The sequence below is a fragment of the Haliotis rubra genome, unplaced genomic scaffold, assembly GCF_003918875.1.
Source record: "Haliotis rubra isolate DU_JTF1 unplaced genomic scaffold, ASM391887v1 Scf848, whole genome shotgun sequence".
Taxonomy (NCBI): Eukaryota; Metazoa; Mollusca; class Gastropoda; order Lepetellida; family Haliotidae; genus Haliotis; species Haliotis rubra.
This window is the reverse complement of record NW_025767577.1, coordinates 143,088-166,619: the sequence shown is the minus strand read 5'-3', so window position 1 is coordinate 166,619 and position 23,532 is coordinate 143,088. Positions and strand designations below refer to the sequence as shown.

General features: G+C 40.9%; 1 protein-coding gene across 1 annotated transcript; it reads left to right on the top strand.

The window, feature by feature from the left end:
* Window positions 1-23: 23 nt before the first annotated feature.
* On the top strand, window positions 24-22,702 carry LOC124262628 (39S ribosomal protein L39, mitochondrial-like). The gene is made up of 9 exons (XM_046697134.1): window positions 24-145; window positions 3,570-3,767; window positions 8,233-8,372; window positions 10,081-10,180; window positions 13,446-13,507; window positions 14,227-14,487; window positions 19,445-19,519; window positions 20,968-21,015; window positions 21,714-22,702. The coding sequence occupies exons 1-9, from the start codon at window positions 76-78 to the stop codon at window positions 21,786-21,788; spliced, it is 1,029 nt and encodes a 342-aa protein (XP_046553090.1). The 5' UTR covers window positions 24-75; the 3' UTR covers window positions 21,789-22,702.
* The last annotated feature ends 830 nt before the right edge of the window (window positions 22,703-23,532 follow it).

Here is a 23,532-nt window from a genome sequence, read left to right as displayed (position 1 = left end):
ATGCGCGAGGCCGCCTTTCCGGCTTGAGGCAAGAGTAGACAACTCTCATCTGACAGCCAAGTTCCGGCAACGAAAATGGCAACCAACACGTGCAGAACAGCACAGTTACTTCTAAGGAATACTTACCTGCGGAAACGATGGTCTAGTAAGCATTTAGTCGCACGAATACCAAGTATCATTTCTAAATGCAGATTAGACACTACAATTTGATTTCTGCATCTTTGATTCTGGTTTTGACCATCAATTAGCCACTGCTGTCGCTGTCAAAACACAATCAATCCATCGTGATGTGATGTAAAAATGTAATTTGTGGTGCTGAATTCTGGAGGGTGGTCACAAAACCACTTGCTGAATGACCCCAGTTAGTGCTAGAAACTGAAATGGGTGAAAACTTTTGGCATATGTTTGCATGTTTACACAAAGAGTCTAGGGATGTGGATGAAGTCTTGAAGATGCTTTCAAAATGAAATGCATCAAGTCTCAACTATGAAGCGAGTTGAATTTCAGGAGAGACAACCATCACCATGATCACATGTGTCAGTGTATTTATTTTCTCTGTTTGATCACTGATTGTCAGAAAATATACTTTAAACAGAGATTTTTAGTGAAAGGTCACATGCAACCAAAAAATCAAACATAATTAAAACGCAATTATCACTTATTCATGACATATAATATATAGAGCTGTGAAGATATATTGTAGTATTGTAGTATCGATAATCGTTAAAATGCCACTCAAACAAGTGATACTTTTTCTGACTATAAATATATTGATACTTTTCTCCGTATCGTGATATGTATCGTTGACCTTAAAATTGTGAATTTTGACAAGAAATTTACAGTTATGTCAAAATTTACACTGTTTCTTGTTATCAAAATACAATTTTTTACATATCGTGATATGCATCGTATCGAATTGTATCGTTCCCTAATATCGCGATACGTATCGTATCATGAAATTTCTGTATCGTCACACCTCTAATAATATACATTACTGATTATGAAAAGACATATAAACAAAATTATAAGCGTACAATCGCAAATCAAAAGTGCAATATTTTGTACTTGGGTTTACTTCCCAACAAACGAAGCAGCCGGGATACCGAACCCAGTCAGAGCGGGTGGGTGTGCACTCAAGTGTAACGAGGACTTCCACTGCCTGGTTCATTTGCCGATGCCCTTATGGCTCATTGTGTGTGTGTATATAGAGATGTTGGGTTTTGTAAATACATGCTCAATTTTTGTGAATAAGATTTTGCAATCAACAGACATCATAACATGTTATGTGTACAAGTATCACACCTGCCTGTCTGTGTAATTACATAATATGACAGAGACTGATCTCGGGCCATAAATCAATGCGTTTTGTTTATGGTGTATGGCCTGATAGGTGTTAAGTTCAAATTTCATGTGGTCAGTGATCGAAGTTGTGTATTGAAGATTGTCATTAGCAGACAGGCAGGCAGACACATAGGTGTCAATAAAACAAGACATTGAGTTTTGTCTGTGACAACGACATATCTATATCAACTGAGAAAGTGACTTGGTAAGAAGAACGTGTGGTGAAATAGACAAATGAAATTATATAAACAGTTAAATCGGTAATCTACTGTCATAACATATAAAAAGCCCGTGCCTGTGAAATATCAACAAAACATTAGAAAAATAGCTCACATCAAAGCCTTCACTGAGTATTCACTGCCAGCGAAGGTTTTCCATCTTGAAATGTCGAATGCCTCACTGGTGACACATAGCTGAGTAGATCTAGATCCTAACAAGGTTCTTTATGTAATGAGTAGATTATTTGCTATTTGTTTTAATTAGACTACTCCTGCTCATGACCTTATATTAAATCCGGACAACCCGCTTCCAAGCTGCATGAACCTATTTCACTGCCCATGCGCTATGAGCGCAGCACAGCTGTTGAAACCACTTTTCACCCCAAGCTGGGGTGAATCGTTTGAACTCTGATTTGAGGGGTTTTTTTCATTGCGTTACAGGGCTCCAGATAAGGGCCGTATCGGCGTATGTTCAGATAAAAAACATGCACGATACGGTAGGAAATAAATTAGAAAACGTAGCAGATACGCACCACAGCAATGGTGTACGGTGTTAGGACGTACATATATGAAAAAGTATTGTTTTATTGTTTATTGACCTATTTACACAAGACTAGCAATGCTGTGGTGCATATATGAAACAAAACACAAGATTACTGATACGCCATTAAATTCCGTTCAGTATTCTAAATGTACTCTTAAGTTTTCCAGTACTCCGATATTGAACAAATAAGGAGTACGTACTCCCTCATGTTGAAAAATTATCTGGAGCCCTGTCGTTATTTTTCAACTTTAAACGTTGAATTTGCATTTTTGAAGATTTGTATCTGTAAGTCCATAGTGAAAGGTATCAGAATCTGCAAAGTTGTGTTTTACGTTGCATGTGACCTTTAAGGATTGTCAATATGCTGGACAGGCATGTATTAAGTATACTGCCGACCGAACAGTTATCGCAATATTTTAGCGGTATTTACACAATTACTCCGCCGCTCATTAAATTAATGAAACAAAATTAATCATGATACTTAAATAGCTATTAACCAATGTGTCTAGCCTGTTCACTGCCGCCGATCATGTTTTTATATAACATGGCGGAAGGGAATCATTGCAGTATAAATAAATGTTTTCTCACAACTAACTGTAACAGTTATCGCCATTTGGAATTTCTCATGCCACTCGTGAAATAATATATATATATTTATATCATTCAGGAACCTTGAATAATTAATTGTGTGACTATTTGAGTGTTTCTTTTACAGTAGATTGATAGGGAATGAAACAATTAATAATTTGATGACTTGTGAACTTGAATTTGCTATTACAAACATTACATAGGTCATGGACATTCCCTTGACTTAGTTAAAGTTTTGTTAGAGGGTTCATTATCTTTCATTTTTCTCTTATGATACTTACTGTGTAAAAAATTTCTTTTGTTGTCCTTTAGGCTTTATGATGTTTATTGTTGTCAAATACCGTGGGGGGAAAAGTACGGGAATTGTAATTGACCGGAACTGCAGATGTGTGATACTGATGTATTGGCCATAACTGTTCACTAGCCAGTATATATTTTCCAGTTTCTTGAAATACGATGAATATTTATAATGGTCCTACATGAGGAGCTCTAAATGATCAAGTGTATTGCGTGACCGTGTTACAACTGGTTGGGTCTATTATTGTGAAGGGGTGCACCTTTGTCAGTTGATTGTCAACATGACCAAACAGCCGAGACAAGGTCGCCGCTTGACATCTCAGTGTCGAGAAATCGTCAGCAATGTCCTAACTTTCTTTAAAAAAGAAGCTACAGATAGTTTAATGTTTCCGATTCGGGCTTTTAGGCATTATTAACATTCGCTGCTCCCCCATTTTATGAAATTAACTCGACCTGCCGTTTGTGCCATTTGACCTCCCGGGTCATGCATATGTACAGTAGCTCAGGTCAAGCTGAACACCCTTACACATATGCAATGTATCTGAATGTCTGATTAATCCCTAATTTAATTTTCGTTTCAGGATCCTTTTGTGCACAGACCAAGTTATCAAATGCTGAAATCAGGAAGAAAAGAAATGCAATATTTGATGAAGAAAAAAAGAGGCAACTGTCTCTGATCAGGCGGATTGAGAAGATTCAGGTGGAGTATGTCGGCCCCCCTGATGACTGCTCCCTTGTAATGAACCGAGGCCTCTCCACGCCCTTCAACTGTGCCATGCGTATGTGGATGATGGCTTTATTCCTCCTTTTCCAGATAGATTCGTGCAAAATTCCTATTTGAACATAGAAAAAATGTTATAAAAGCCTCTTAGATATTTGGCTCTTTTGAGTTTCAATAGGTTCTCAATATGCTGCATGACATATTGATATATCAATAATTAATAAAATGTATTATTATGATCAATTATTCAGAGGCCCAGATAAGCTGGGCGATCCAGGTAAAATAGGCATAGAAAATTTCCAATTGGCGCATTGAAAAATAATTGTTTAGCATTACCAACCACGCGATTTAAAATGTTAGATACACAAACAGTTTGAAACAAATGCTTATGGAATATATTTATAAAAATCGCCATGAATGAAAAAGAAATCGATTGCTATCAAGTTGTACTGTTAGTATAGGACTAGTGTTGTATTGTCAGTATAGGATGAGTGATTTTTGATGAAATAATTTCCATTATATATAAGTTGGTTTTGATTAGGTATGACATAAGGCAAAACATACCTGCTTAGTAAACTTACTCAATGACATAATACTTAGGTGAGTAAAATGACTGAAATACGCACATATTTGAAAGCAGTGGGTAAGGAAAATGAAATACCCACTCAACATTCATAATACCCACTCCAAAAAAATACAGTGGGTCCAGTACAGTACCCACATGAGCTAAATCTTATCTGGACCTCTGATTATTAATAAAAGTAATAATGCAATTAGTTATTCTGCATGTTTAGGCTGGCTAAAAAGATTGATAATCAGAAATATTGTGACTGGAAAGAAATCATGAACGATTATCGATAGGAAAATTATGGTATTGAGAATATCGTACATAGATTTTGTGATGAAATATAGTTTTAGTTTACTCACACAATGCACAAAGTTAGATCTGAACTTGTGACTGCATTTATTCGTTTTCGGTACATAAAGTGATGATCCATAAGATATCTAAAATTCAATTCCTGCCTCTTCTGTGTCAGTCTTGCCAATGATGTTTTTAATATATTACAGTAAATTATTATTTAGTATTACTGCTCAGTCTAAGTAAACTTAGGCTCAGTATTATTCGTTACACTGCTGTACAGTCTAAGTAAACTTAGGCTCAGTATTATTCGTTACACTGCTGTACAGTCTCAGTAAACTTAGGCTCAGTATTATTCGTTACACTGCTGTACAGTCTAAGTAAACTTAGGCTCAGTATTATTCGTTACGCTGCTGTACAGTCTAAGTAAACTTAGGCTCAGTATTATTCGTTACACTGCTGTACAGTCTAAGTAAACTTAGGGTCAGTATTATTCGTTACACTGCTGTACTGTCTAAGTAAACTTAGGCTCAGTATTATTCGTTACACTGCTATACTGTCTAAGTAAACTTAGGCTCAGTATTATTCGTTACACTGCTATACTGTCTAAGTAAACTTAGGCTCAGTATTATTCGTTACACTGCTGTACAGTCTAAGTAAACTTAGGCTCAGTATTATTCGTTACACTGCTGTACAGTCTAAGTAAACTTAGGCTCAGTATTATTCGTTACACTGCTATACTGTCTAAGTAAACTTAGGCTCAGTATTATTCGTTACACTGCTGTACAGTCTAAGTAAACTTAGGCTCAGTATTATTAAGCAAATTACACTGCTATACTGTCTAAGTAAACTTAGGCTCAGTATTATTCGTTACACTGCTGTACAGTCTAAGTAAACTTAGGCTCAGTATTATTCGTTATACTGCTGTACAGTCTAAGTAAACTTAGGCTCAGTATTATTCGTTACACTGCTGTACAGTCTAAGTAAACTTAGGCTCAGTATTATTCGTTACACTGCTATACTGTCTAAGTAAACTTAGGCTCAGTATTATTCGTTACACTGCTGTACTGTCTAAGTAAACTTAGGGTCAGTATTATTCGTTACACTGCTGTACAGTCTAAGTAAACTTAGGCTCAGTATTATTCGTTACACTGCTGTACTGTCTAAGTAAACTTAGGCTCAGTATTATTTGTTACACTGCTGTACAGTCTAAGTAAACTTAGGTTCAGTATTATTCGTTACACTGCTGTACTGTCTAAGTAAACTTAGGCTCAGTATTATTTGTTACACTGCTGTACAGTCTAAGTAAACTTAGGCTCAGTATTATTCGTTACACTGGTGTACTGTCTAAGTAAACTTAGGTTCAGTATTATTCGTTACACTGCTGTACTGTCTAAGTAAACTTAGGGTCAGTATTATTCGTTACACTGCTGTACAGTCTAAGTAAACTTAGGGTCAGTATTATTCGTTACACTGCTGTACAGTCTAAGTAAACTTAGGCTCAGTATTATTCGTTACACTGCTGTACTGTCTAAGTAAACTTAGGCTCAGTATTATTCGTTACACTGCTGTACAGTCTAACTAAACTTAGGCTCAGTGTTATTCGTTACACTGCTATACTGTCTAAGTAAACTTAGGCTCAGTATTATTCGTTACACTGCTGTACTGTCTAAGTAAACTTAGGCTCAGTATTATTCGTTACACTGCTGTACAGTCTAAGTAAACTTAGGCTCAGTATTATTCGTTACACTGCTGTACTGTCTAAGTAAACTTAGGCTCAGTATTATTCGTTACACTGCTGTACTGTCTAAGTAAACTTAGGCTCAGTATTATTCGTTACACTGCTGTACAGTCTAACTAAACTTAGGCTCAGTGTTATTCGTTACACTGCTGTACAGTCTAAGTAAACTTAGGCTCAGTGTTATTCGTTACACTGCTATACTGTCTAAGTAAACTTAGGCTCAGTATTATTCGTTATACTGCTGTACAGTCTAAGTAAACTTAGGCTCAGTGTTATTCGTTACACTGGTGTACTGTCTAAGTAAACTTAGGCTCAGTGTTATTCGATACACTGCTATAGTGAGTCTAACAAAACCTAGTAGAAGGTTGTGTCAGCTAACCTTTTGGACTGACCAATCAAAGCTTACCAAATCGCGAAAGTTAACATTCGCTCATACCGTTTGAACCTTTACCTAAAAAACTTGAACGATTCCGAATGCTATTTCCCGCACGATCGCTCCCGAGTGATAAACGCAATGAGTAAACAGTTGCTGAAAATAGCGTTGTTTGTCAATATTCAAGGATGTCATCTTGCGAAAATATAAGCAAATAGTAACCATGTCATTAGAAACCCATAAGCGTATATACTGCAGGTCAAATGTCTGTGTTTTATGAGGATTTTCGTTTAGTGACAGATCAGTGTCAGCGACCAGGGAAGAGAAAATCCAAAAACCGTTTTGTCAGTCCCGCCGAACCCTTACAAGTAGTCGTTGTCTGATTGGTTAAATCCGTTTGGCCGTCTTGCATTTGATTGGACGGTCATAGGTGGCTCAAAGGGTACCTGACGCGACCTTCTACTAGGTTTTGTTAGACTCAGTATAGCAGTGTAACTGAGCCTAAGTTTACTTAGACTGTATTAATGCTAAATACATTTTCAGTAAACTTTTACGATACATTTAATACTGTGTGAGTGAGTATGATTTTATGCCGATATTAGCAATATTCCAGCAATATCACGGGACACCAGAAATGGGCTTCACACGTTGTACCCATGTGGGGAACCTTGATCTTCCATGTGATGAGGGGCAGTGGGGTAGCCTAGTGGTTAAAGCATTGGCTTGTCATGGCGATGACCCGGGTTCGATTCCCCACATTGGCACAATGTGTGAAGCCCATTTCTGGTGTCCCCCGCCGTGATATTGCTGGAATATTGCTAAAAGCGGCGTAAAACTAAAGTCAGTCAGTCAGTCAGTCCATCTGATGAGCAAATGCTTTAACCACTAGGCTACCCCACCGCCCCCATTAATACTGAGATGTACGATAACATCCTAAATGTGAAGTAAGCACACCCAGAGTTTTACCTGTAATCTATTGTCAGCCATACGGTGGAATAGTGATGATGAATAATTAATAGATATTTTCCCTTTCTTTCATATTGTTTAGGACTAGCTATCGACATAGATCATACAGATCAATAATCGTTAACAAAATATCAATCGATTATTGATAAATATCAGAGACGTAACTTTGAGCAAATTGCCAAACATGTTCAAAAGAAATAAATATATTCACATTGCTGGTGAGAGTCAGCATGCTTTAGTATGGATTATTTGCAAAACAGATTCCTGAACAAAATTAGGAGGCAGACCAAGAATAACGTCTTAAATTTGCATATTGTGTGAGAAAATGAAAACTTTTTCTGTCACAAAATTTAATTTACGATAGTATCGATAACACAATTTTCATATCGATAATCATTAATAATTATTTCTGTTTATTAATTATTTTAGCCATCCCCATATTTTTTAGGACTGATTGAATTTTTGTAATTTATAATATTTTTGTAAATCCTAATTGTAAAAGGCCATCAGAGCTTTGTTTGAAAATTTCGTTCTGCTGTCTTTCTGTCAGTATAAACCCTTTGAAATATGTCGTGAATCTCCAGATATACAGGAACTGCTAATGACCCGGTCAGCCCTGGCCTTGGTAAATGGTCAACCGTGGGACATGCATCGGCCTCTTGAGGCGGACTGTCAGGTTCAGTTTCTGCACTTCCGTGACGAGGATCCGCGGATACTCAACGATGTGAGTTGCACTTAGTACTGATGCAATTAGGATTATTGTTAAGCTGAAAGTAATACTGTAATCGTAGTTATTTTTGCGCGGGATTAATTTTAGCACTTTTAGCGCAAAATGATTGTGCGTCAATAATCATACCAAGCGAAATATTCATGGTCAAGTCATGACAAATACTCAAGTAGGAACAACATGCAATTTGTTTATTCTCTCAGATAACAACATCAAAACAATCTACAAAGGAATAGAGGCACATACTAGTCTACTAGTAATAGCGATCACAATCAGCAAATGTTTAATATCAGTTTGTCAGTTAATTGATAGCTGATTACCCGTAATCACAAAATGAACGAAGCTCACTTACATCAGTCACAAATCACAATGTTGACACAAGTATAATCCCACCTCTCTCTGATTGTTTTAGTAAACACGATTAAATTATGGCGGCTAGCTTTGATCATTGCATGTCTATGGGTTGTGAAAACTTTGTGATGGACACCACCACTCAGGTGTTTGACATGCGCGAAAAAACTACTGCGCTTATAGGTCTTTTGTGAACTTTCCGCGAAAAATTGCACCCAGTGAAAATATATACGATACAGTATTTAAACACCTTAATTTAGAAAACTTGTGGGTGTTAAGTTAACTGTTTAACTCGGCATGTGTTATATATTTTGCCGTGATTTACCTTTGGATATAAGACCTATTTCTTAAAATGTTTATTTGAGCCCATAAACATGGTAAAGGAGTAGCCTAGTGGATACAGGGGTTCAAATATCCCATCACCCGACGCCCGGGACAAGTCAGTTTTCATTTCGGGCAATCAAATAATGATATCTTACTTGTCCGTGGGCTACTAGATAATTTCCACTTACGGTTTCAAACTGCAAATAAACTTGGATTTAATTTCATATCTGCTCAAAATGTAGCTTTTTTTCTTTCTTAATTACATCATCATAATTATGTCATAAAATCAAGGGCAAGTGGAAAATTAGTCAGGACAAGTTACTTTCTTGATTTTTATTCGACTTCAAATTGAGGGTTGAAGGGGAAGGACATATATGTCCCTGTGGCAGCCAGGGGGTTAAAAAAAATTGAACCCTTGGGATAAAGTGTTCTCTAATCATACCAGACAACCTGGTTTGATTCCCCACATGGGTGCAATGTGTAAAGTCCATTACTAATGTCTCATAATCTTGCTGGAATGCTGCTAAGAGCAGCACAAGACCCTTTTCACTCTTTTAAACTTAAGGACTGAGGGTACTCAACTTTGGCTGTTATTTTTTTCAATAAGGTGATGTATACTATTTTCTGTCAGTCCAAACATCTGTCATCGAGTGACTTCCCCCTTCGTTGACTACACATACATGTGATCTACAGTACCTTGGTGCCAGATGATCTACAGTAGCTTGGTGCTAGATGATCTACAGTACCTTGGTGCTAGAACTCAAAATAGGGAGTTTAATTCTAGAAACATGTTGGACTATTTCTAAGGTCAGGTTGTCTCCCTTTGTTTCCAGGATCATCATGTGGTTTGAATCCCGTACTTGCCCTTATAATGATACGGGGTGTGACAGCATTAAATTTATACTGATCATGGTTTTATAAGACCTGCATTGCTTTGGGATTTTGCCTCCACATTAATCATATGTTAATGTGTTACACTGTGAAATCTTGAGTCTGCTAAACCCAACTCACTCACTCTCTCTGTCTCCAGGCTTTCTGGCGGACCTGTTCCTTCATGCTTGGTCACGTGATGGAGACAGCCTTTAAGGCCGATGTAAACGTGGATCTGGTCAGCTTTCCTAAACCATCCGGTAGGTTGTGTTTACTGTTGTAACATCGTATGATGATGATGATGATGATGATGATGATGATGATGATGATGAGCATCTTTTATCAACTACACAACAACCAAGTTTTCACTTGTTAAGGTTTTGTTCTTGAATGAACAGACATTTCACCTTGAAAACAGAATGATGAGGAATTATCTTGCTGTGACTACATGGACAGACTGAATGACTATTTGTGTTAGGAGCCATTCGCACGATTTTAAAGGGGCGGGGAATCACGATTTTAAAGGCAGCAATTTTTGTACACACATGGAATCACCCATTTTGTTCTGGGGAAGTAGAAGGTCAGCAATTTTGTACACATGTACTGGGGGTCAGCAATTATGTACACATGTACTGGGGGTCAGCAATTATGTACACGCAATTATGTACTGGGGGTCAGCAATTATGTACCCATGTATTGGGGGTCAGCAATTTTGTACACATGTACTGGGGGTCAGCAATTATTTACACATGTACTGGGGGTCAGCAATTATTTACACATCTATTGGGGGTCAGCAATTATTTACACATGTACTGGGGGTCAGCAATTATTTACACATGTACTGGGGGTCAGCAATTATTTACACATCTATTGGGGGTCAGCAATTTTGTACACATGTACTGAGGGGTCAGCAATTATGTACACATGTACTGAGGGGTCAGCAATTATTTCAGCCAATTATTTACAATGTACTGAGAGGGGTCAGCAATTTTGTACTATGTACTGAGGGGTCACAACATGTACTGAGGGGTCAGCAATTATTTACACATGTAGGGGTCGGCAATTATTTACACATGTACTGGGGGTCAGCAATTATGTACACATGTACTGGGGGTCAGCAATTATTTACACATGTACACATGTACTGGGGGTCAGCAATTATTTACACATGTACTGGGGGTCAGCAATTATTTACACATGTACTGGGGTCGGCAATTATTTACACATGTACTGGGGGTAAGCAATTATTTACACATGTACTGGGGGTCAGCAATTATTTACACATGTACTGGGGGTCAGCAATTATTTACACATGTACTGGGGGTCAGCAATTATTTACACATGTACTGTACTGAGGGGGGGGTCAGCAATTATTTACACATGTACTGGGGGTCAGCAATTATTTACACATGTACTGAGGGGTCAGCAATTTTGTACATTTGTGTACAGGGGTCAGCAATTATTTTTTACACATCTACTGGGGGGGTCTGCAATTATTTCCACATCTACTGGGGGGGTCAGCAATTATTTACACATGTACTGAGGGGTCAGCAATTGCTGCCCTCCAGTACATGTGTACAAAGTTCACATTGTACACACTTCTCCATAAAAGTCATCATTACCTCTCCTAACCATAAATTATGAACGGTCCCAAATGTCATGACATTTTATGAAGTAAGATAAAATGATCTCATCAGAACCAGAATAATGTTGTTCTAAATCTTCAATATCAAAAACGTACAAAACTCTTAAGTTTATACGTTTTTTCAACATGTTGTTTTTTTCTGGTGCAAGAATGGTATTGCACAAGGTTGCAGTAGTTGCAGATAGGTTTCATTTCCTTATAACAAGCCCTGTATGTTCTCACACGCTTGTAAACAGCAGTTGACTCAAGTTCGCTCTGATTTCGTTTGTTGTTTGATGCTGCATTCAGCAATATTCCAGCTATTAGGCGGCAGTCAGTACATAATTAAGCCTGGACCAGACAATCCAGTGATCATCAGCATGAGCATCGATCTACACAATTGGGATATGATGACGTGTCAACCAAGTCAGCGTGCCTGACCACCAGATCCTGTTAGTCGCCTCTTACGACAAGCATGGGTTACTGCAGATCAATTCTAACCCTGATCTTCACACTCAAGATGTGCATCCAGTTGGTTGGAGAAACTCTTAATCAAGGGTTTGCATAGCATCCCAGTTGTGTTTTTAAGTGTTTCTTTTAGGGCTGCAGGGTGGCCTAGTGGTTGAAGTGTTCACTCATGAAATGAGTACAAGGTTCGAAGCTCATTTCTGCTGTCGCCCGCCGTGATATTGCTAAAATATTGCTAAAAGCGGCGTAACACCATATATACACTCACACGCTCATTGCTTTTACTGCCATCAAGCTGAGATGTGTTTGTGTTCAAAGGAGGTTTATGTTATGAATTACTGTCTCAAGTACTCTTGGAGTCGGCTAAATTCAGCTCACTCGCTCTCTCTGTCTCAAGAGGATCTCTCTGTATATTAAACATTGCAAACAACCCCTTACAGCGAAATATATTATCACAACTTCTACAATATATGGTGAGAGAGAGAAAGAAGCTGTGCATCCACATATTGTCATCCTTGCTTCAACTTCTACAATATATGGTGAGAGAAAGAAGCTGTGCATCCACATATTGTCATCCTTGCTTCAACTTCTACAATATATGGTGAGAGAAAGAAGCTGTGCATCCACATATTGTCATCCTTGCTTCAACTTCTACAATATATGGTGAGAGAAAGAAGCTGTGCATCCACATATTGTCATCCTTGCTTCAACTTCTACATGCCTCCCAATGCCTTCTACAGTTGACCGCCTCCGTGGTGTAGTGGTTAGAGAGTCCGCCCGGAAAGCGGAAGGTCGCTGGTTCGATCACCGACCGCATCATACCAAAAGACATTAAGATATGGTACTTGTTGGTCCCTGCCTGGCGCTCGGCATTAATTGGTACAATAAGGACTGGTCGGCTCGGCGTCAGTATAACGTGTGTGAGTGGGGTATTCATGCTTCACTGCGGCATGGTATCTCAGTGGCTAGCACTATAAAACCAGCTAAGTCTGGGCTAGTACAAGCAGCCGCACATACACATACACACGCATGCACATCGTCATATGAGCGAAATATTCTCAAGCACGACGTAAAACCCAATTTCACCTCACCTCACCTCCCAAAGAAGTTGAGAATAAACCTGTTGTATATTTTTTAAGCTCGATTGGTTTAATAGGAACTTTTAGAAACATGAATATGGCATGTAAAATATAGTGTGAACGCAAATATGATAATGTGATATATATTCACACTTGACAAAAAGTAATGACATGTTATTAAATTATGTGAAAGAAAATCTCGATATCACGGCTTAGGCCATCCCTGTAATATTATGATTATACGAGACTGGGTGTCTCAGGCGGTTTGTTGGCATGAGGTGATGGATTTAGATGTATTTTCTATGAATGATCACGCCGAATATTGTCATGAGTGTCATGTTTGTTTTGTTTCAGTATCGAGTGGAAGCTTTGTACATGACATCAAACTGAGCCTGCATGACTGGAAACCCACCACAGTAAGTTGTTGTTGTTGCTGTGAGTGAGTGAGTGAGTTTAGCTTTACACCACTTTTAGCAATATTCCAGCAACATCATGGCAGGGGACACCAGAAATGGGCTTCACACATTGTACCCATGAGGGGAGTTGAACCCAGGTCTATGGCGTGACAAGGGAACACTGTAATCCTGTGACGAGGCAACGCTTTAATCCCGTGACGAGGCAACGCTTTAATCCCGTGACGAGGGAACGCTAGGCTACCCCGCTGCCCTGTTGTTGTTTTGTTGATGTTGTTGTTGTTGTTTACCAAAATGATTGCAATTTTTTCTTGAGGACCCAGGACCCCAAGTTTACAGAAATGATCACTGCAATTTTGTTGTTGTGGAACCCAATATGTAAACCCATCACAGTATATTGTTGTTTAGAAACCCATCACAGTATATTGTTGTTTAGAAACCCATCACAGTATATTGTTGTTTAGAAACCCATCACAGTATATTGTTGTTTAGAAACTCATCACAGTTTATTGTTGTTTAGAATTATTTTGAAAGTCAAACCTAGTTGGATATGTGTTGTCAAACCTGCTCACTCACTCACTCACTCACTCACTCACTCACCCTGTCAGTATCTCACCCACCCATCTTCCCCGACCAGAGATTGTGGATAAGCCCCACTCACTCACATGTCAGATGTCATCTGTGAGTATTTCACTGATCTGCCACTGGAATGTATGCTCCAGGTCGAACTGAACTGCCTCAGCCGTATTGCATACAAACTTCGACTAGAAGACCTCAAGTTTGAACGCCTCGAGGTCGACGCCTCAGTGGCCGAGAGGCTGTTTGAAGACAATCTGTTCAAGAAAAGTCAAGTACCACAGATTGCAGCCAAATCCGACACAGGGACAAAGGTGACCTTGTACAAGATGGGCGAGCACATCGACATGTCTCGGGGGCCACTTATATCGAGTACCAGCCACATCGGGCGGTTCAGTGTCACAGCGGTGAGTGGAGGTTTCCCGGCAAATATTGTTATAACTCAAGTGACCACCACTGTAAAATATACAGCAAGTGTACAGAACAAAGAAAACTTTGGCAGGTATCAGGGAAAAGGTGGGTTTTGAGTTTGCATTTGAACAGTTCACATGAAGAAATGGTTCTGTGGGGAGAGAGTTGCTGCTGCAAAGTGAAATGATCTGTAGCCAAAAGTTATGAGTTTGTATGAGGGCATTTGAAGTTGAAGCTGTGTGCTGGGCCGCAATGACCTTGCAGGTACATACACACAGACAAGGTTTTGCAGGTACATACACACAGACATGGTCTTGCAGGTACATACACACAGACAAGGTCTTGCAGGTACATACACACAGACACAGTCTTGCAGGTACATACACACAGACACGGTCTTGCAGGTACATACACACAGACAAGGTCTTGCAGGTACATACACACAGACACAGTCTTGCAGGTACATACACACAGACAAGGTCTTGCAGGTACATACACACAGACAAGGTCTTGCAGGTACATACACACAGACAAGGTTTTGCAGGTACATACACACAGACATGGTCTTGCAGGTACATACACACAGACAAGGTCTTGCAGGTACATACACACAGACACAGTCTTGCAGGTACATACACACAGACACGGTCTTGCAGGTACATACACACAAACACGGTCTTGCAGTTACATACACACAGAGACACGGGGTCTTGCAGGTACATACACACAGACAGGGTCTTGCAGGTACATACACACAGACAAGGTCTTGCAGGTACATACACACAGACACAGTCTTGCAGGTACATACACACAGACAGGGTCTTGCAGGTACATACACACAGACACGGTCTTGCAGGTACATACACACAGACACGGTCTTGCAGGTACATACACACAAACACGGTCTTGCAGGTACATACACACAGACAAGGTCTTGCAGGTGCATACACACAGACAAGGTCTTGCAGGTACATACACACAGAGAAAGTCTTGCAGGTACATACACACAGACAAGGTCTTGCAGGTACATACACACAGACAAGGTCTTGCAGGTACATACACACAGACAAGGTTTTGCAGGTACATACACACAGACATGGTCTTGCAGGTACATACACACAGACACGGTCTTGCAGGTACATACACACAGACAAGGTCTTGCAGGTACATACACACAGACATGGTCTTGCAGGTACATACACACAGACACGGTCTTGCAGGTACATACACACAGACACGGTCTTGCAGGTACATACACACAGACATGGTCTTGCAGGTACATACACACAGACATGGTCTTGCAGGTACATACACACAGACACGGTCTTGCAGGTACATACACACAGACAAGGTCTTGCAGGTACATACACACAGACACGGTCTTGTAGGTACATACACACAGACAAGGTCTTGCAGGTGAATTCACACAGACACGGTCTTGTAGGTACATACACACAGACAAGGTCTTGCAGGTACATACACACAGACACAGTCTTGCAGGTACATACACACAGACAAGGTCTTGCAGGGACATACACACAGACACAGTCTTGCAGGTACATACACACAGACAAGGTCTTGCAGGTACATACACACAGACAAGGTCTTGCAGGTACATACACACAGACATTGTCTTGCAGGTACATACACACAGACACAGTCTTGCAGGTACATACACACAGACAAGGTCTTGCAGGTACATACACACAGACACAGTCTTGCAGGTACATACACACAGACAAGGTCTTGCAGGTACATACACACAGACAAGGTCTTGCAAGTACATACACACAGACACGGTATTGCAGGTACATACACACAGACACGGTCTTTGCAGGTACATACACACAGACAAGGTCTTGCAGGTACATACACACAGACAAGGTCTTGCAGGTACATACACACAGACACGGTCTTGCAGGTACATACACACAGACACGGTCTTGCAGGTACATACACACAAACACGGGTCTTTGCAGTTTACATACACACAGACACGGTCTTGCAGGTACATACACACATACACGGTCTTGCAGGTACATACACACAGACAAGGTCTTGTAGGTACATACACACAGACAAGGTCTTGCAGGTACATACACACAGACATGGTCTTGCAGGTACACACAGACAAGGTCTTGCAGGTACATACACACACAGACACAGTCTTGCAGGTACATACACACAGACAAGGTCTTGCAGGTACATACACACAGACATTGTCTTGCAGGTACATACACACAGACAAGGTCTTGCAGGTACATACACACAGACACGGTCTTGCAGGTACATACACACAGACACAGTCTTGCAGGTACATACACACAGACAAGGTCTTGCAGGTACATACACACAGACACAGTCTTGCAGGTACATACACACAGACACAGTCTTGCAGGTACATACACACAGACATTGTCTTGCAGGTACATACACACAGACAAGGTTTTGCAGGTACATACACACAGACATGGTCTTGCAGGTACATACACACAGACACGGTCTTGCAGGTACATACACACAGACAAGGTCTTGCAGGTACATACACACAGACATGGTCTTGCAGGTACATACACACAGACACAGTCTTGCAGGTACATACACACAGACAAGGTCTTGCAGGTACATACACACAGACAGGGTCTTGCAGGTACATACAGACACGGTCTTGCAGGTACATACACACAGACACGGTCTTGCAGGTACATACACACAGACAAGGTCTTGTAGGTACATACACACAGACAAGGTCTTGCAGGTACATACACACAGACATGGTCTTGCAGGTACATACACACAGACAAGGTCTTGCAGGTACATACACACAGACACGGTCTTGCAGGTACATACACACAGACAAGATCTTGCAGGTACATACACACAGACATTGTCTTGCAGGTACATACACACAGACAAGGTCTTGCAGGTACATACACACAGACACGGTCTTGCAGGTACATACACACAGACACAGTCTTGCAGGTACATACACACAGACAAGGTCTTGCAGGTACATACACACAGACATTGTCTTGCAGGTACATACACACAGACAAGGTTTTGCAGGTACATACACACAGACATGGTCTTGCAGGTACATACACACAGACACAGTCTTGCAGGTACATACACACAGACAAGGTCTTGCAGGTACATACACACAGACACAGTCTTGCAGGTACATACACACAGACACGGTCTTGCAGGTACATACACACAGACACAGTCTTGCAGGTACATACACACAGACAAGGTCTTGCAGGTACATACACACAGACAAGGTCTTGCAAGTACATACACACAGACAAGGTCTTGCAGGTACATACACACAGACACAGTCTTGCAGGTACATACACACAGACAAGGTCTTGCAGGTACATACACACAGACAAGGTCTTGCAAGTACATACACACAGACACGGTCTTGCAGGTACATACACACAGACACGGTCTTGCAGGTACATACACACAGACAAGGTCTTGCAGGTACATACACACAGACAAGGTCTTGCAGGTACATACACACAGACATGGTCTTGCAGGTACATACACACAGACACGGTCTTGCAGGTACATACACACAAACACGGTCTTGCAGTTACATACACACAGACACGGTCTTGCAGGTACATACACACATACACGGTCTTGCAGGTACATACACACAGACAAGGTCTTGTAGGTACATACACACAGACAAGGTCTTGCAGGTACATACACACAGACATGGTCTTGCAGGTACATACACACAGACAAGGTCTTGCAGGTACATACACACAGACATTGTCTTGCAGGTACATACACACAGACACAGTCTTGCAGGTACATACACACAGACAAGGTCTTGCAGGTACATACACACAGACACGGTCTTGCAGGTACATACACACAGACAAGGTCTTGCAGGTACATACACACAGACAAGGTCTTGCAGGTACATACACACAGACAAGGTCTTGCAGGTACATACACACAGACAAGGTCTTGCAAGTACATACACACAGACACGGTCTTGCAGGTACATACACACACACACAGTCTTGCAGGTACATACACACAGACAAGGTCTTGCAGGTACATACACACAGACACAGTCTTGCAGGTACATACACACAGACAAGGTCTTGCAGGTACATACACACAGACACAGTCTTGCAGGTACATACACACAGACAAGGTCTTGCAGGTACATACACACAGACACGGTCTTGCAGGTACATACACACAGACACGGTCTTGCAGGTACATACACACAGACACAGTCTTGCAGGTACATACACACAGACAAGGTCTTGCAGGTACATACACACAGACACGGTCTTGCAGGTACATACACACAGACATTGTCTTGCAGGTACATACACACAGACACAGTCTTGCAGGTACATACACACAGACAAGGTCTTGCAGGTACATACACACAGACAACGGTCTTGCACATACACACAGACAAGGTCTTGCAGGTACATACACACAGACAAGGTCTTGCAGGTACATACACACAGACAAGGTCTTGCAGGTACATACACACAGACAAGGTCTTGCAAGTACATACACACAGACACGGTCTTGCAGGTACATACACACACACACAGTCTTGCAGGTACATACACACAGACAAGGTCTTGCAGGTACATACACACAGACACAGTCTTGCAGGTACATACACACAGACAAGGTCTTGCAGGTACATACACACAGACACAGTCTTGCAGGTACATACACACAGACAAGGTCTTGCAGGTACATACACACAGACACGGTCTTGCAGGTACATACACACAGACAAGGTCTTGCAGTTACATACACACAGACACAGTTTTGCATCTACTGCGGAGCTCTACCATACACACACTTGTGGGGCAATACTCTTTAAACTCAATCCACCGTTTGACAGGTAGCCAGCAGAGCTTTCATGTTTGTTGTAAAGGTTTACTGTAATTGGTATTTCAGATCCATTCGGTGGAATGTCCAGAGCATGGTCAGCTCCAGCGAGTCCAGGGCGTGGCTCTCCCCACACAGGTCAAGGTAACTCGCCCGCCTCGTTCTGTGTCTGCTATCATTTAAAATTAAACGTGAAGATCCGGGTTAGAATTGATCTTCAGCAACCCATGCTTGTTGTAACTGACGGGATCGGGTGGTCAGGCTCGCTGACTTGGTTGACACATGTCATCGTATCCCATAGTTCTGTTGATTACTGGATTGTATTGTCCAGACTCGATTGTTTACAGACTATTGGTCTTGGGCAGCCCATGCATTGTGTAAAACCCGGGAGGCGACTGATGGGATCTGGCAGTCAGGCTTATGATGTGGCTGTCACATGTCACATCCCAACTGCATAGACAGATGCTCATGATGTTGATCACCGGATTTTATGGTCAAGACTTGATAATTTACAGACTGCCATCATATAGCTGGAAAATTGCTGAGCATGGCATTAAACGACAAACAAAATTTCAAACTAACTGGTCGTAGATAATATGCGTGTCAAAACAGGTTTGATTGTCTGCAATGTGAGATGATCAGTTCGTATACCTACTTTGCATTTTTGTCATTGCTAAAGGTGAAGTAGAGGCGGTGGGGTAGTCTAGTGGTTAAAGCGTTGGCTCGTCACGCCCGAGGACCCGGGTTCGAATCCCCACATGGGTACAATGAGTGAAGCCCATTTCTGGTGTCCCCCGCCGTGATATTGCTGGAATATTGCTAAAAGCGGCGTAAAACCAAACTCAGTCAGTCAGTCAGCTAAAGGTGAAGTAACACCATCAGCGTCAGAGCCTATGACGTCCAGAACCAAAATGTGTAGACACCCTACTTTTTGCCATATTTGCACATATTGAAGAGATTATTCTAAGAACATGATAAATGTTCAGACAGGGCTCCAGATAACTTTTGGGGGTGTGAGTATACTTACGCATCATATTGCAAGTGGAGGTGTACTTACAATTTTGAAGGAGTACTGGCGTGTTTTTGTGTGAGTGAGTTGGTGATGTGGTTTGTCTGGACGATTCATGGATCACTATTTCCAACCATGTACAGTATTTGTATTCGAAGACACGTGAGAAATAACAGAGCGACCGTGTGATGCGCGAAATGTCAGGTCCAACTGGATATAAATAGGAACAGTGTAGTTTTTAGCCAATCGAAAAATAGTGACACATATCGTTGCATGGCAACACAAGGGATTCTTACTGTTGGGGTTTCCTCATGTGTAAAATCGTGTTTCGCAAAAGAAACTTGACAATTATTTATCCGAAATAGATTTCCATTTGCACGATACGCACGGAAATTAAATGTTAGACGTACAAAGGCATTTATGTGCATACACGATGCGCTTGAAATCTTATATTATGTCGTACTTAATTGATTTTGAGGTGTACATTACACCTGTACGCCCCTTATCTGTAGCCCTGTTTAGATATGTCTGGTGTTCATAGAAGAAATAGTCCTATGTTTTTGATGACTGAATGTTGTTACAGATGCACCACTGGGCTTATGACTATATCGTCAAGAGAGCAGCACAACCGGTGAGTATTTCTGTATTTGAGAGGTTTGAGTTCTCTCCCTTTGTCATACCAGGATCTCTTGGTTGTTGCTTTTAATAATCCTTGAGAGGAAAATGTGTCATATTTTCGCACATTTAGTGAAACATTAGACATTAGGGAACAAATAGATACAGTTTTAAGGACTTTGTGTGAGTGTCAGATAATAAACAGGTATGCTAGGTGTCATGGTGATTTTTAGTGATCCTCATGAAGGTATAGATTAGAATTTGTCTTCAGCAACAAGTGCTTGTCGTAAGAGGCATCTAATGGATGTGGTGGTTGGGCTGGTGGAATCAGCTGATGCAAGGCATAATATCCCAGGAACTGAGATCAATGCTCATTATGTCAATCACATGTTTGTGGTGCTCAGACTCAATCATTTACAATGAACGAATATATCAGAATACTGCTTAGAAGAAAGCTAACAAATAGGCATTAGCCAGGAACAGTTTGAAGTGGGGTAGCCTAGTGGTTAAAGCGTTTGCTTGTCACGCTAAAGACCCAGGTTCGATTCCCTACATGGGTACAATGTGTGAAGCCAATTTCTGGTGTTCCCTGCCGTGATGTTGCTGGAATTGTGCTAAATGAGGCATAAAACCATGCTCACTCACTCAAATGATGAAGTGGATTTTGTACGATTCATTTCCCACTGGCTGAAATGTTTTTTGGTTTTGCTTCAGAACCAAGCTCCCTTGCTTTCCACATACTCCCTGTCTCAGGACCAAGATGTGAAAGAAGATGCAGCAGAGGTGTAGATGTTGTGGACAATTCATGATACAGCGAAGGCAGCGATTATCTGCTGCAGTGAAATTGTGTTGCATTTAATTGGATTACCTGACGGCAATGATGATGCCAATTGTGTGACCGTTTGTTGCAGAGGCCGGCCCACTGATGTAGAGTATCAAGATGGTAGAACATGGACCGTCATGAATACAGCACAAACTGAAACCTATAGGGCCTGTTAGTCTTGCGAGACTCTGCTTCCGGTACTAAGCTGGTTCCCGGCACCCTTTTCGCGTGCCAACTTGTGATAAGCGAGACACGGCCTAGCTTACTTCCCGGACCAAATTTCCAGTGACAAGCGAAATTGCGCGACTGCCAAATATGACTTTACTGGACCAAGTGTACAACCATGCTTTTGAGAGTTGTAATAGTCAGCTAATTAGGGGATGGTTAGATCGGAAATTTGTTATTCCTGCAAGGATTATCGGTTCTTTACTGTCAACTGACAACCATCTGTCGAGATGCCAGAGAGTCTTGTAGCAGTCTGATATTGTGAACCAAACTCAGATGATATAAAGTAAAATATTAAAGTGTATATATAAAGTGAAAATATATGGAAATATACAACAGCACATGTAATTAAAATCAAATATGTATCTTGTAACAAGTGAAACAATTATCACTTACTGTTGGCTTGTGAAGGATTACTGTTTGAGGAATCATGGTGAGAAAATGACGGAAGATTTCATAGCATTGTCGCAAAAGTATTGATGAGTTGTCATGGTAATGGTAACAGTTGTGACGTTAACTTACACAAAGCAGCAACGTTGATATTGCAACATTGGAAATCATTTACATTGACAGTCATACTATAGACTTTTGTAAATATAGTGCCGATTCGGGATGAATAACTGATTACTGTAATAAATATTAGTGTTTGTTTGAATGTGGATGTCTATAGTTTCAGTTTACAAGCTCAGGCGTAAAGGATAGTGTGTGATTCAAAACAGCCATTTTACGCGTGAAGATCTGGATTAGAATTGGTCTTCAGCAACCCATGCTGTCTGTAAATGGCGACTAACGGTATCAGGTGGTCAGGTTAGCTGACTTGGTTGACACGTGTCGTCGTATCCCAACTGCGTAGATCGATGCTCATGATCATATTGATCACTGCATTGTCTGGTCCAGGATGTGGTGCTTTGGGTTTTCTGCATCTATTTTCCACACATTTGTGCATTGTGTAAAACCCTGAAGTTGACAAACGGGATCAGTTTGGCTCACTGAGTTGGCTGTCAAAAGTAATCGTATGCCAACTGCATCGATGCTGTTGATCACTGGATTGTCTGGTCCAGACCTGATTATTTACATATCATGATATATAGAGCTGGAATATTCCCGAGTGTGGCATTGTTGAACAACAAACCAACCAAAACAGCAATGTATTCATTGAACACATTTTCAGAGTCAGCAATGATTCAAGATTCAGCATTCAAATGTTCAAACACTCAAATGGTCTCATGGTCAAAAACGACACTTTAACCAGTACGCTACTCCACCATATATCTAGGGGCCAGCATCTTCATAGAGCTTGAGGGGGGGTGGAGTAGCGTAGTGGTTAAAGCCTTGTTCGTCACGCCGAAGACCCGGGTTCGATTCCCCACATGGGTACAATATGGGAAGCCCATTTCTGGTGTCCCCCGCCATGATATAGCAGGAATATTGCGAAAAGCGGCGTAAAACTAAACTCACTCACTCACTCATAGAGCTTGGTGGTTG

What these genes read in the sequence shown, in the direction of transcription:
- LOC124262628 (XM_046697134.1), top strand. Translation starts at nt 76, where the DNA reads ATGGCAACCAACACGTGCAGAACAGCACAGTTACTTCTAAGGAATACT. An exon ending in ATCCGCGGATACTCAACGAT is followed by an intron (nt 8,373 to 10,080) that starts GTGAGTTGCACT and finishes CTCTGTCTCCAG; the next exon opens with GCTTTCTGGCGGACCTGTTC. An exon ending in CTCTCCCCACACAGGTCAAG is followed by an intron (nt 19,520 to 20,967) that starts GTAACTCGCCCG and finishes ATGTTGTTACAG; the next exon opens with ATGCACCACTGGGCTTATGA.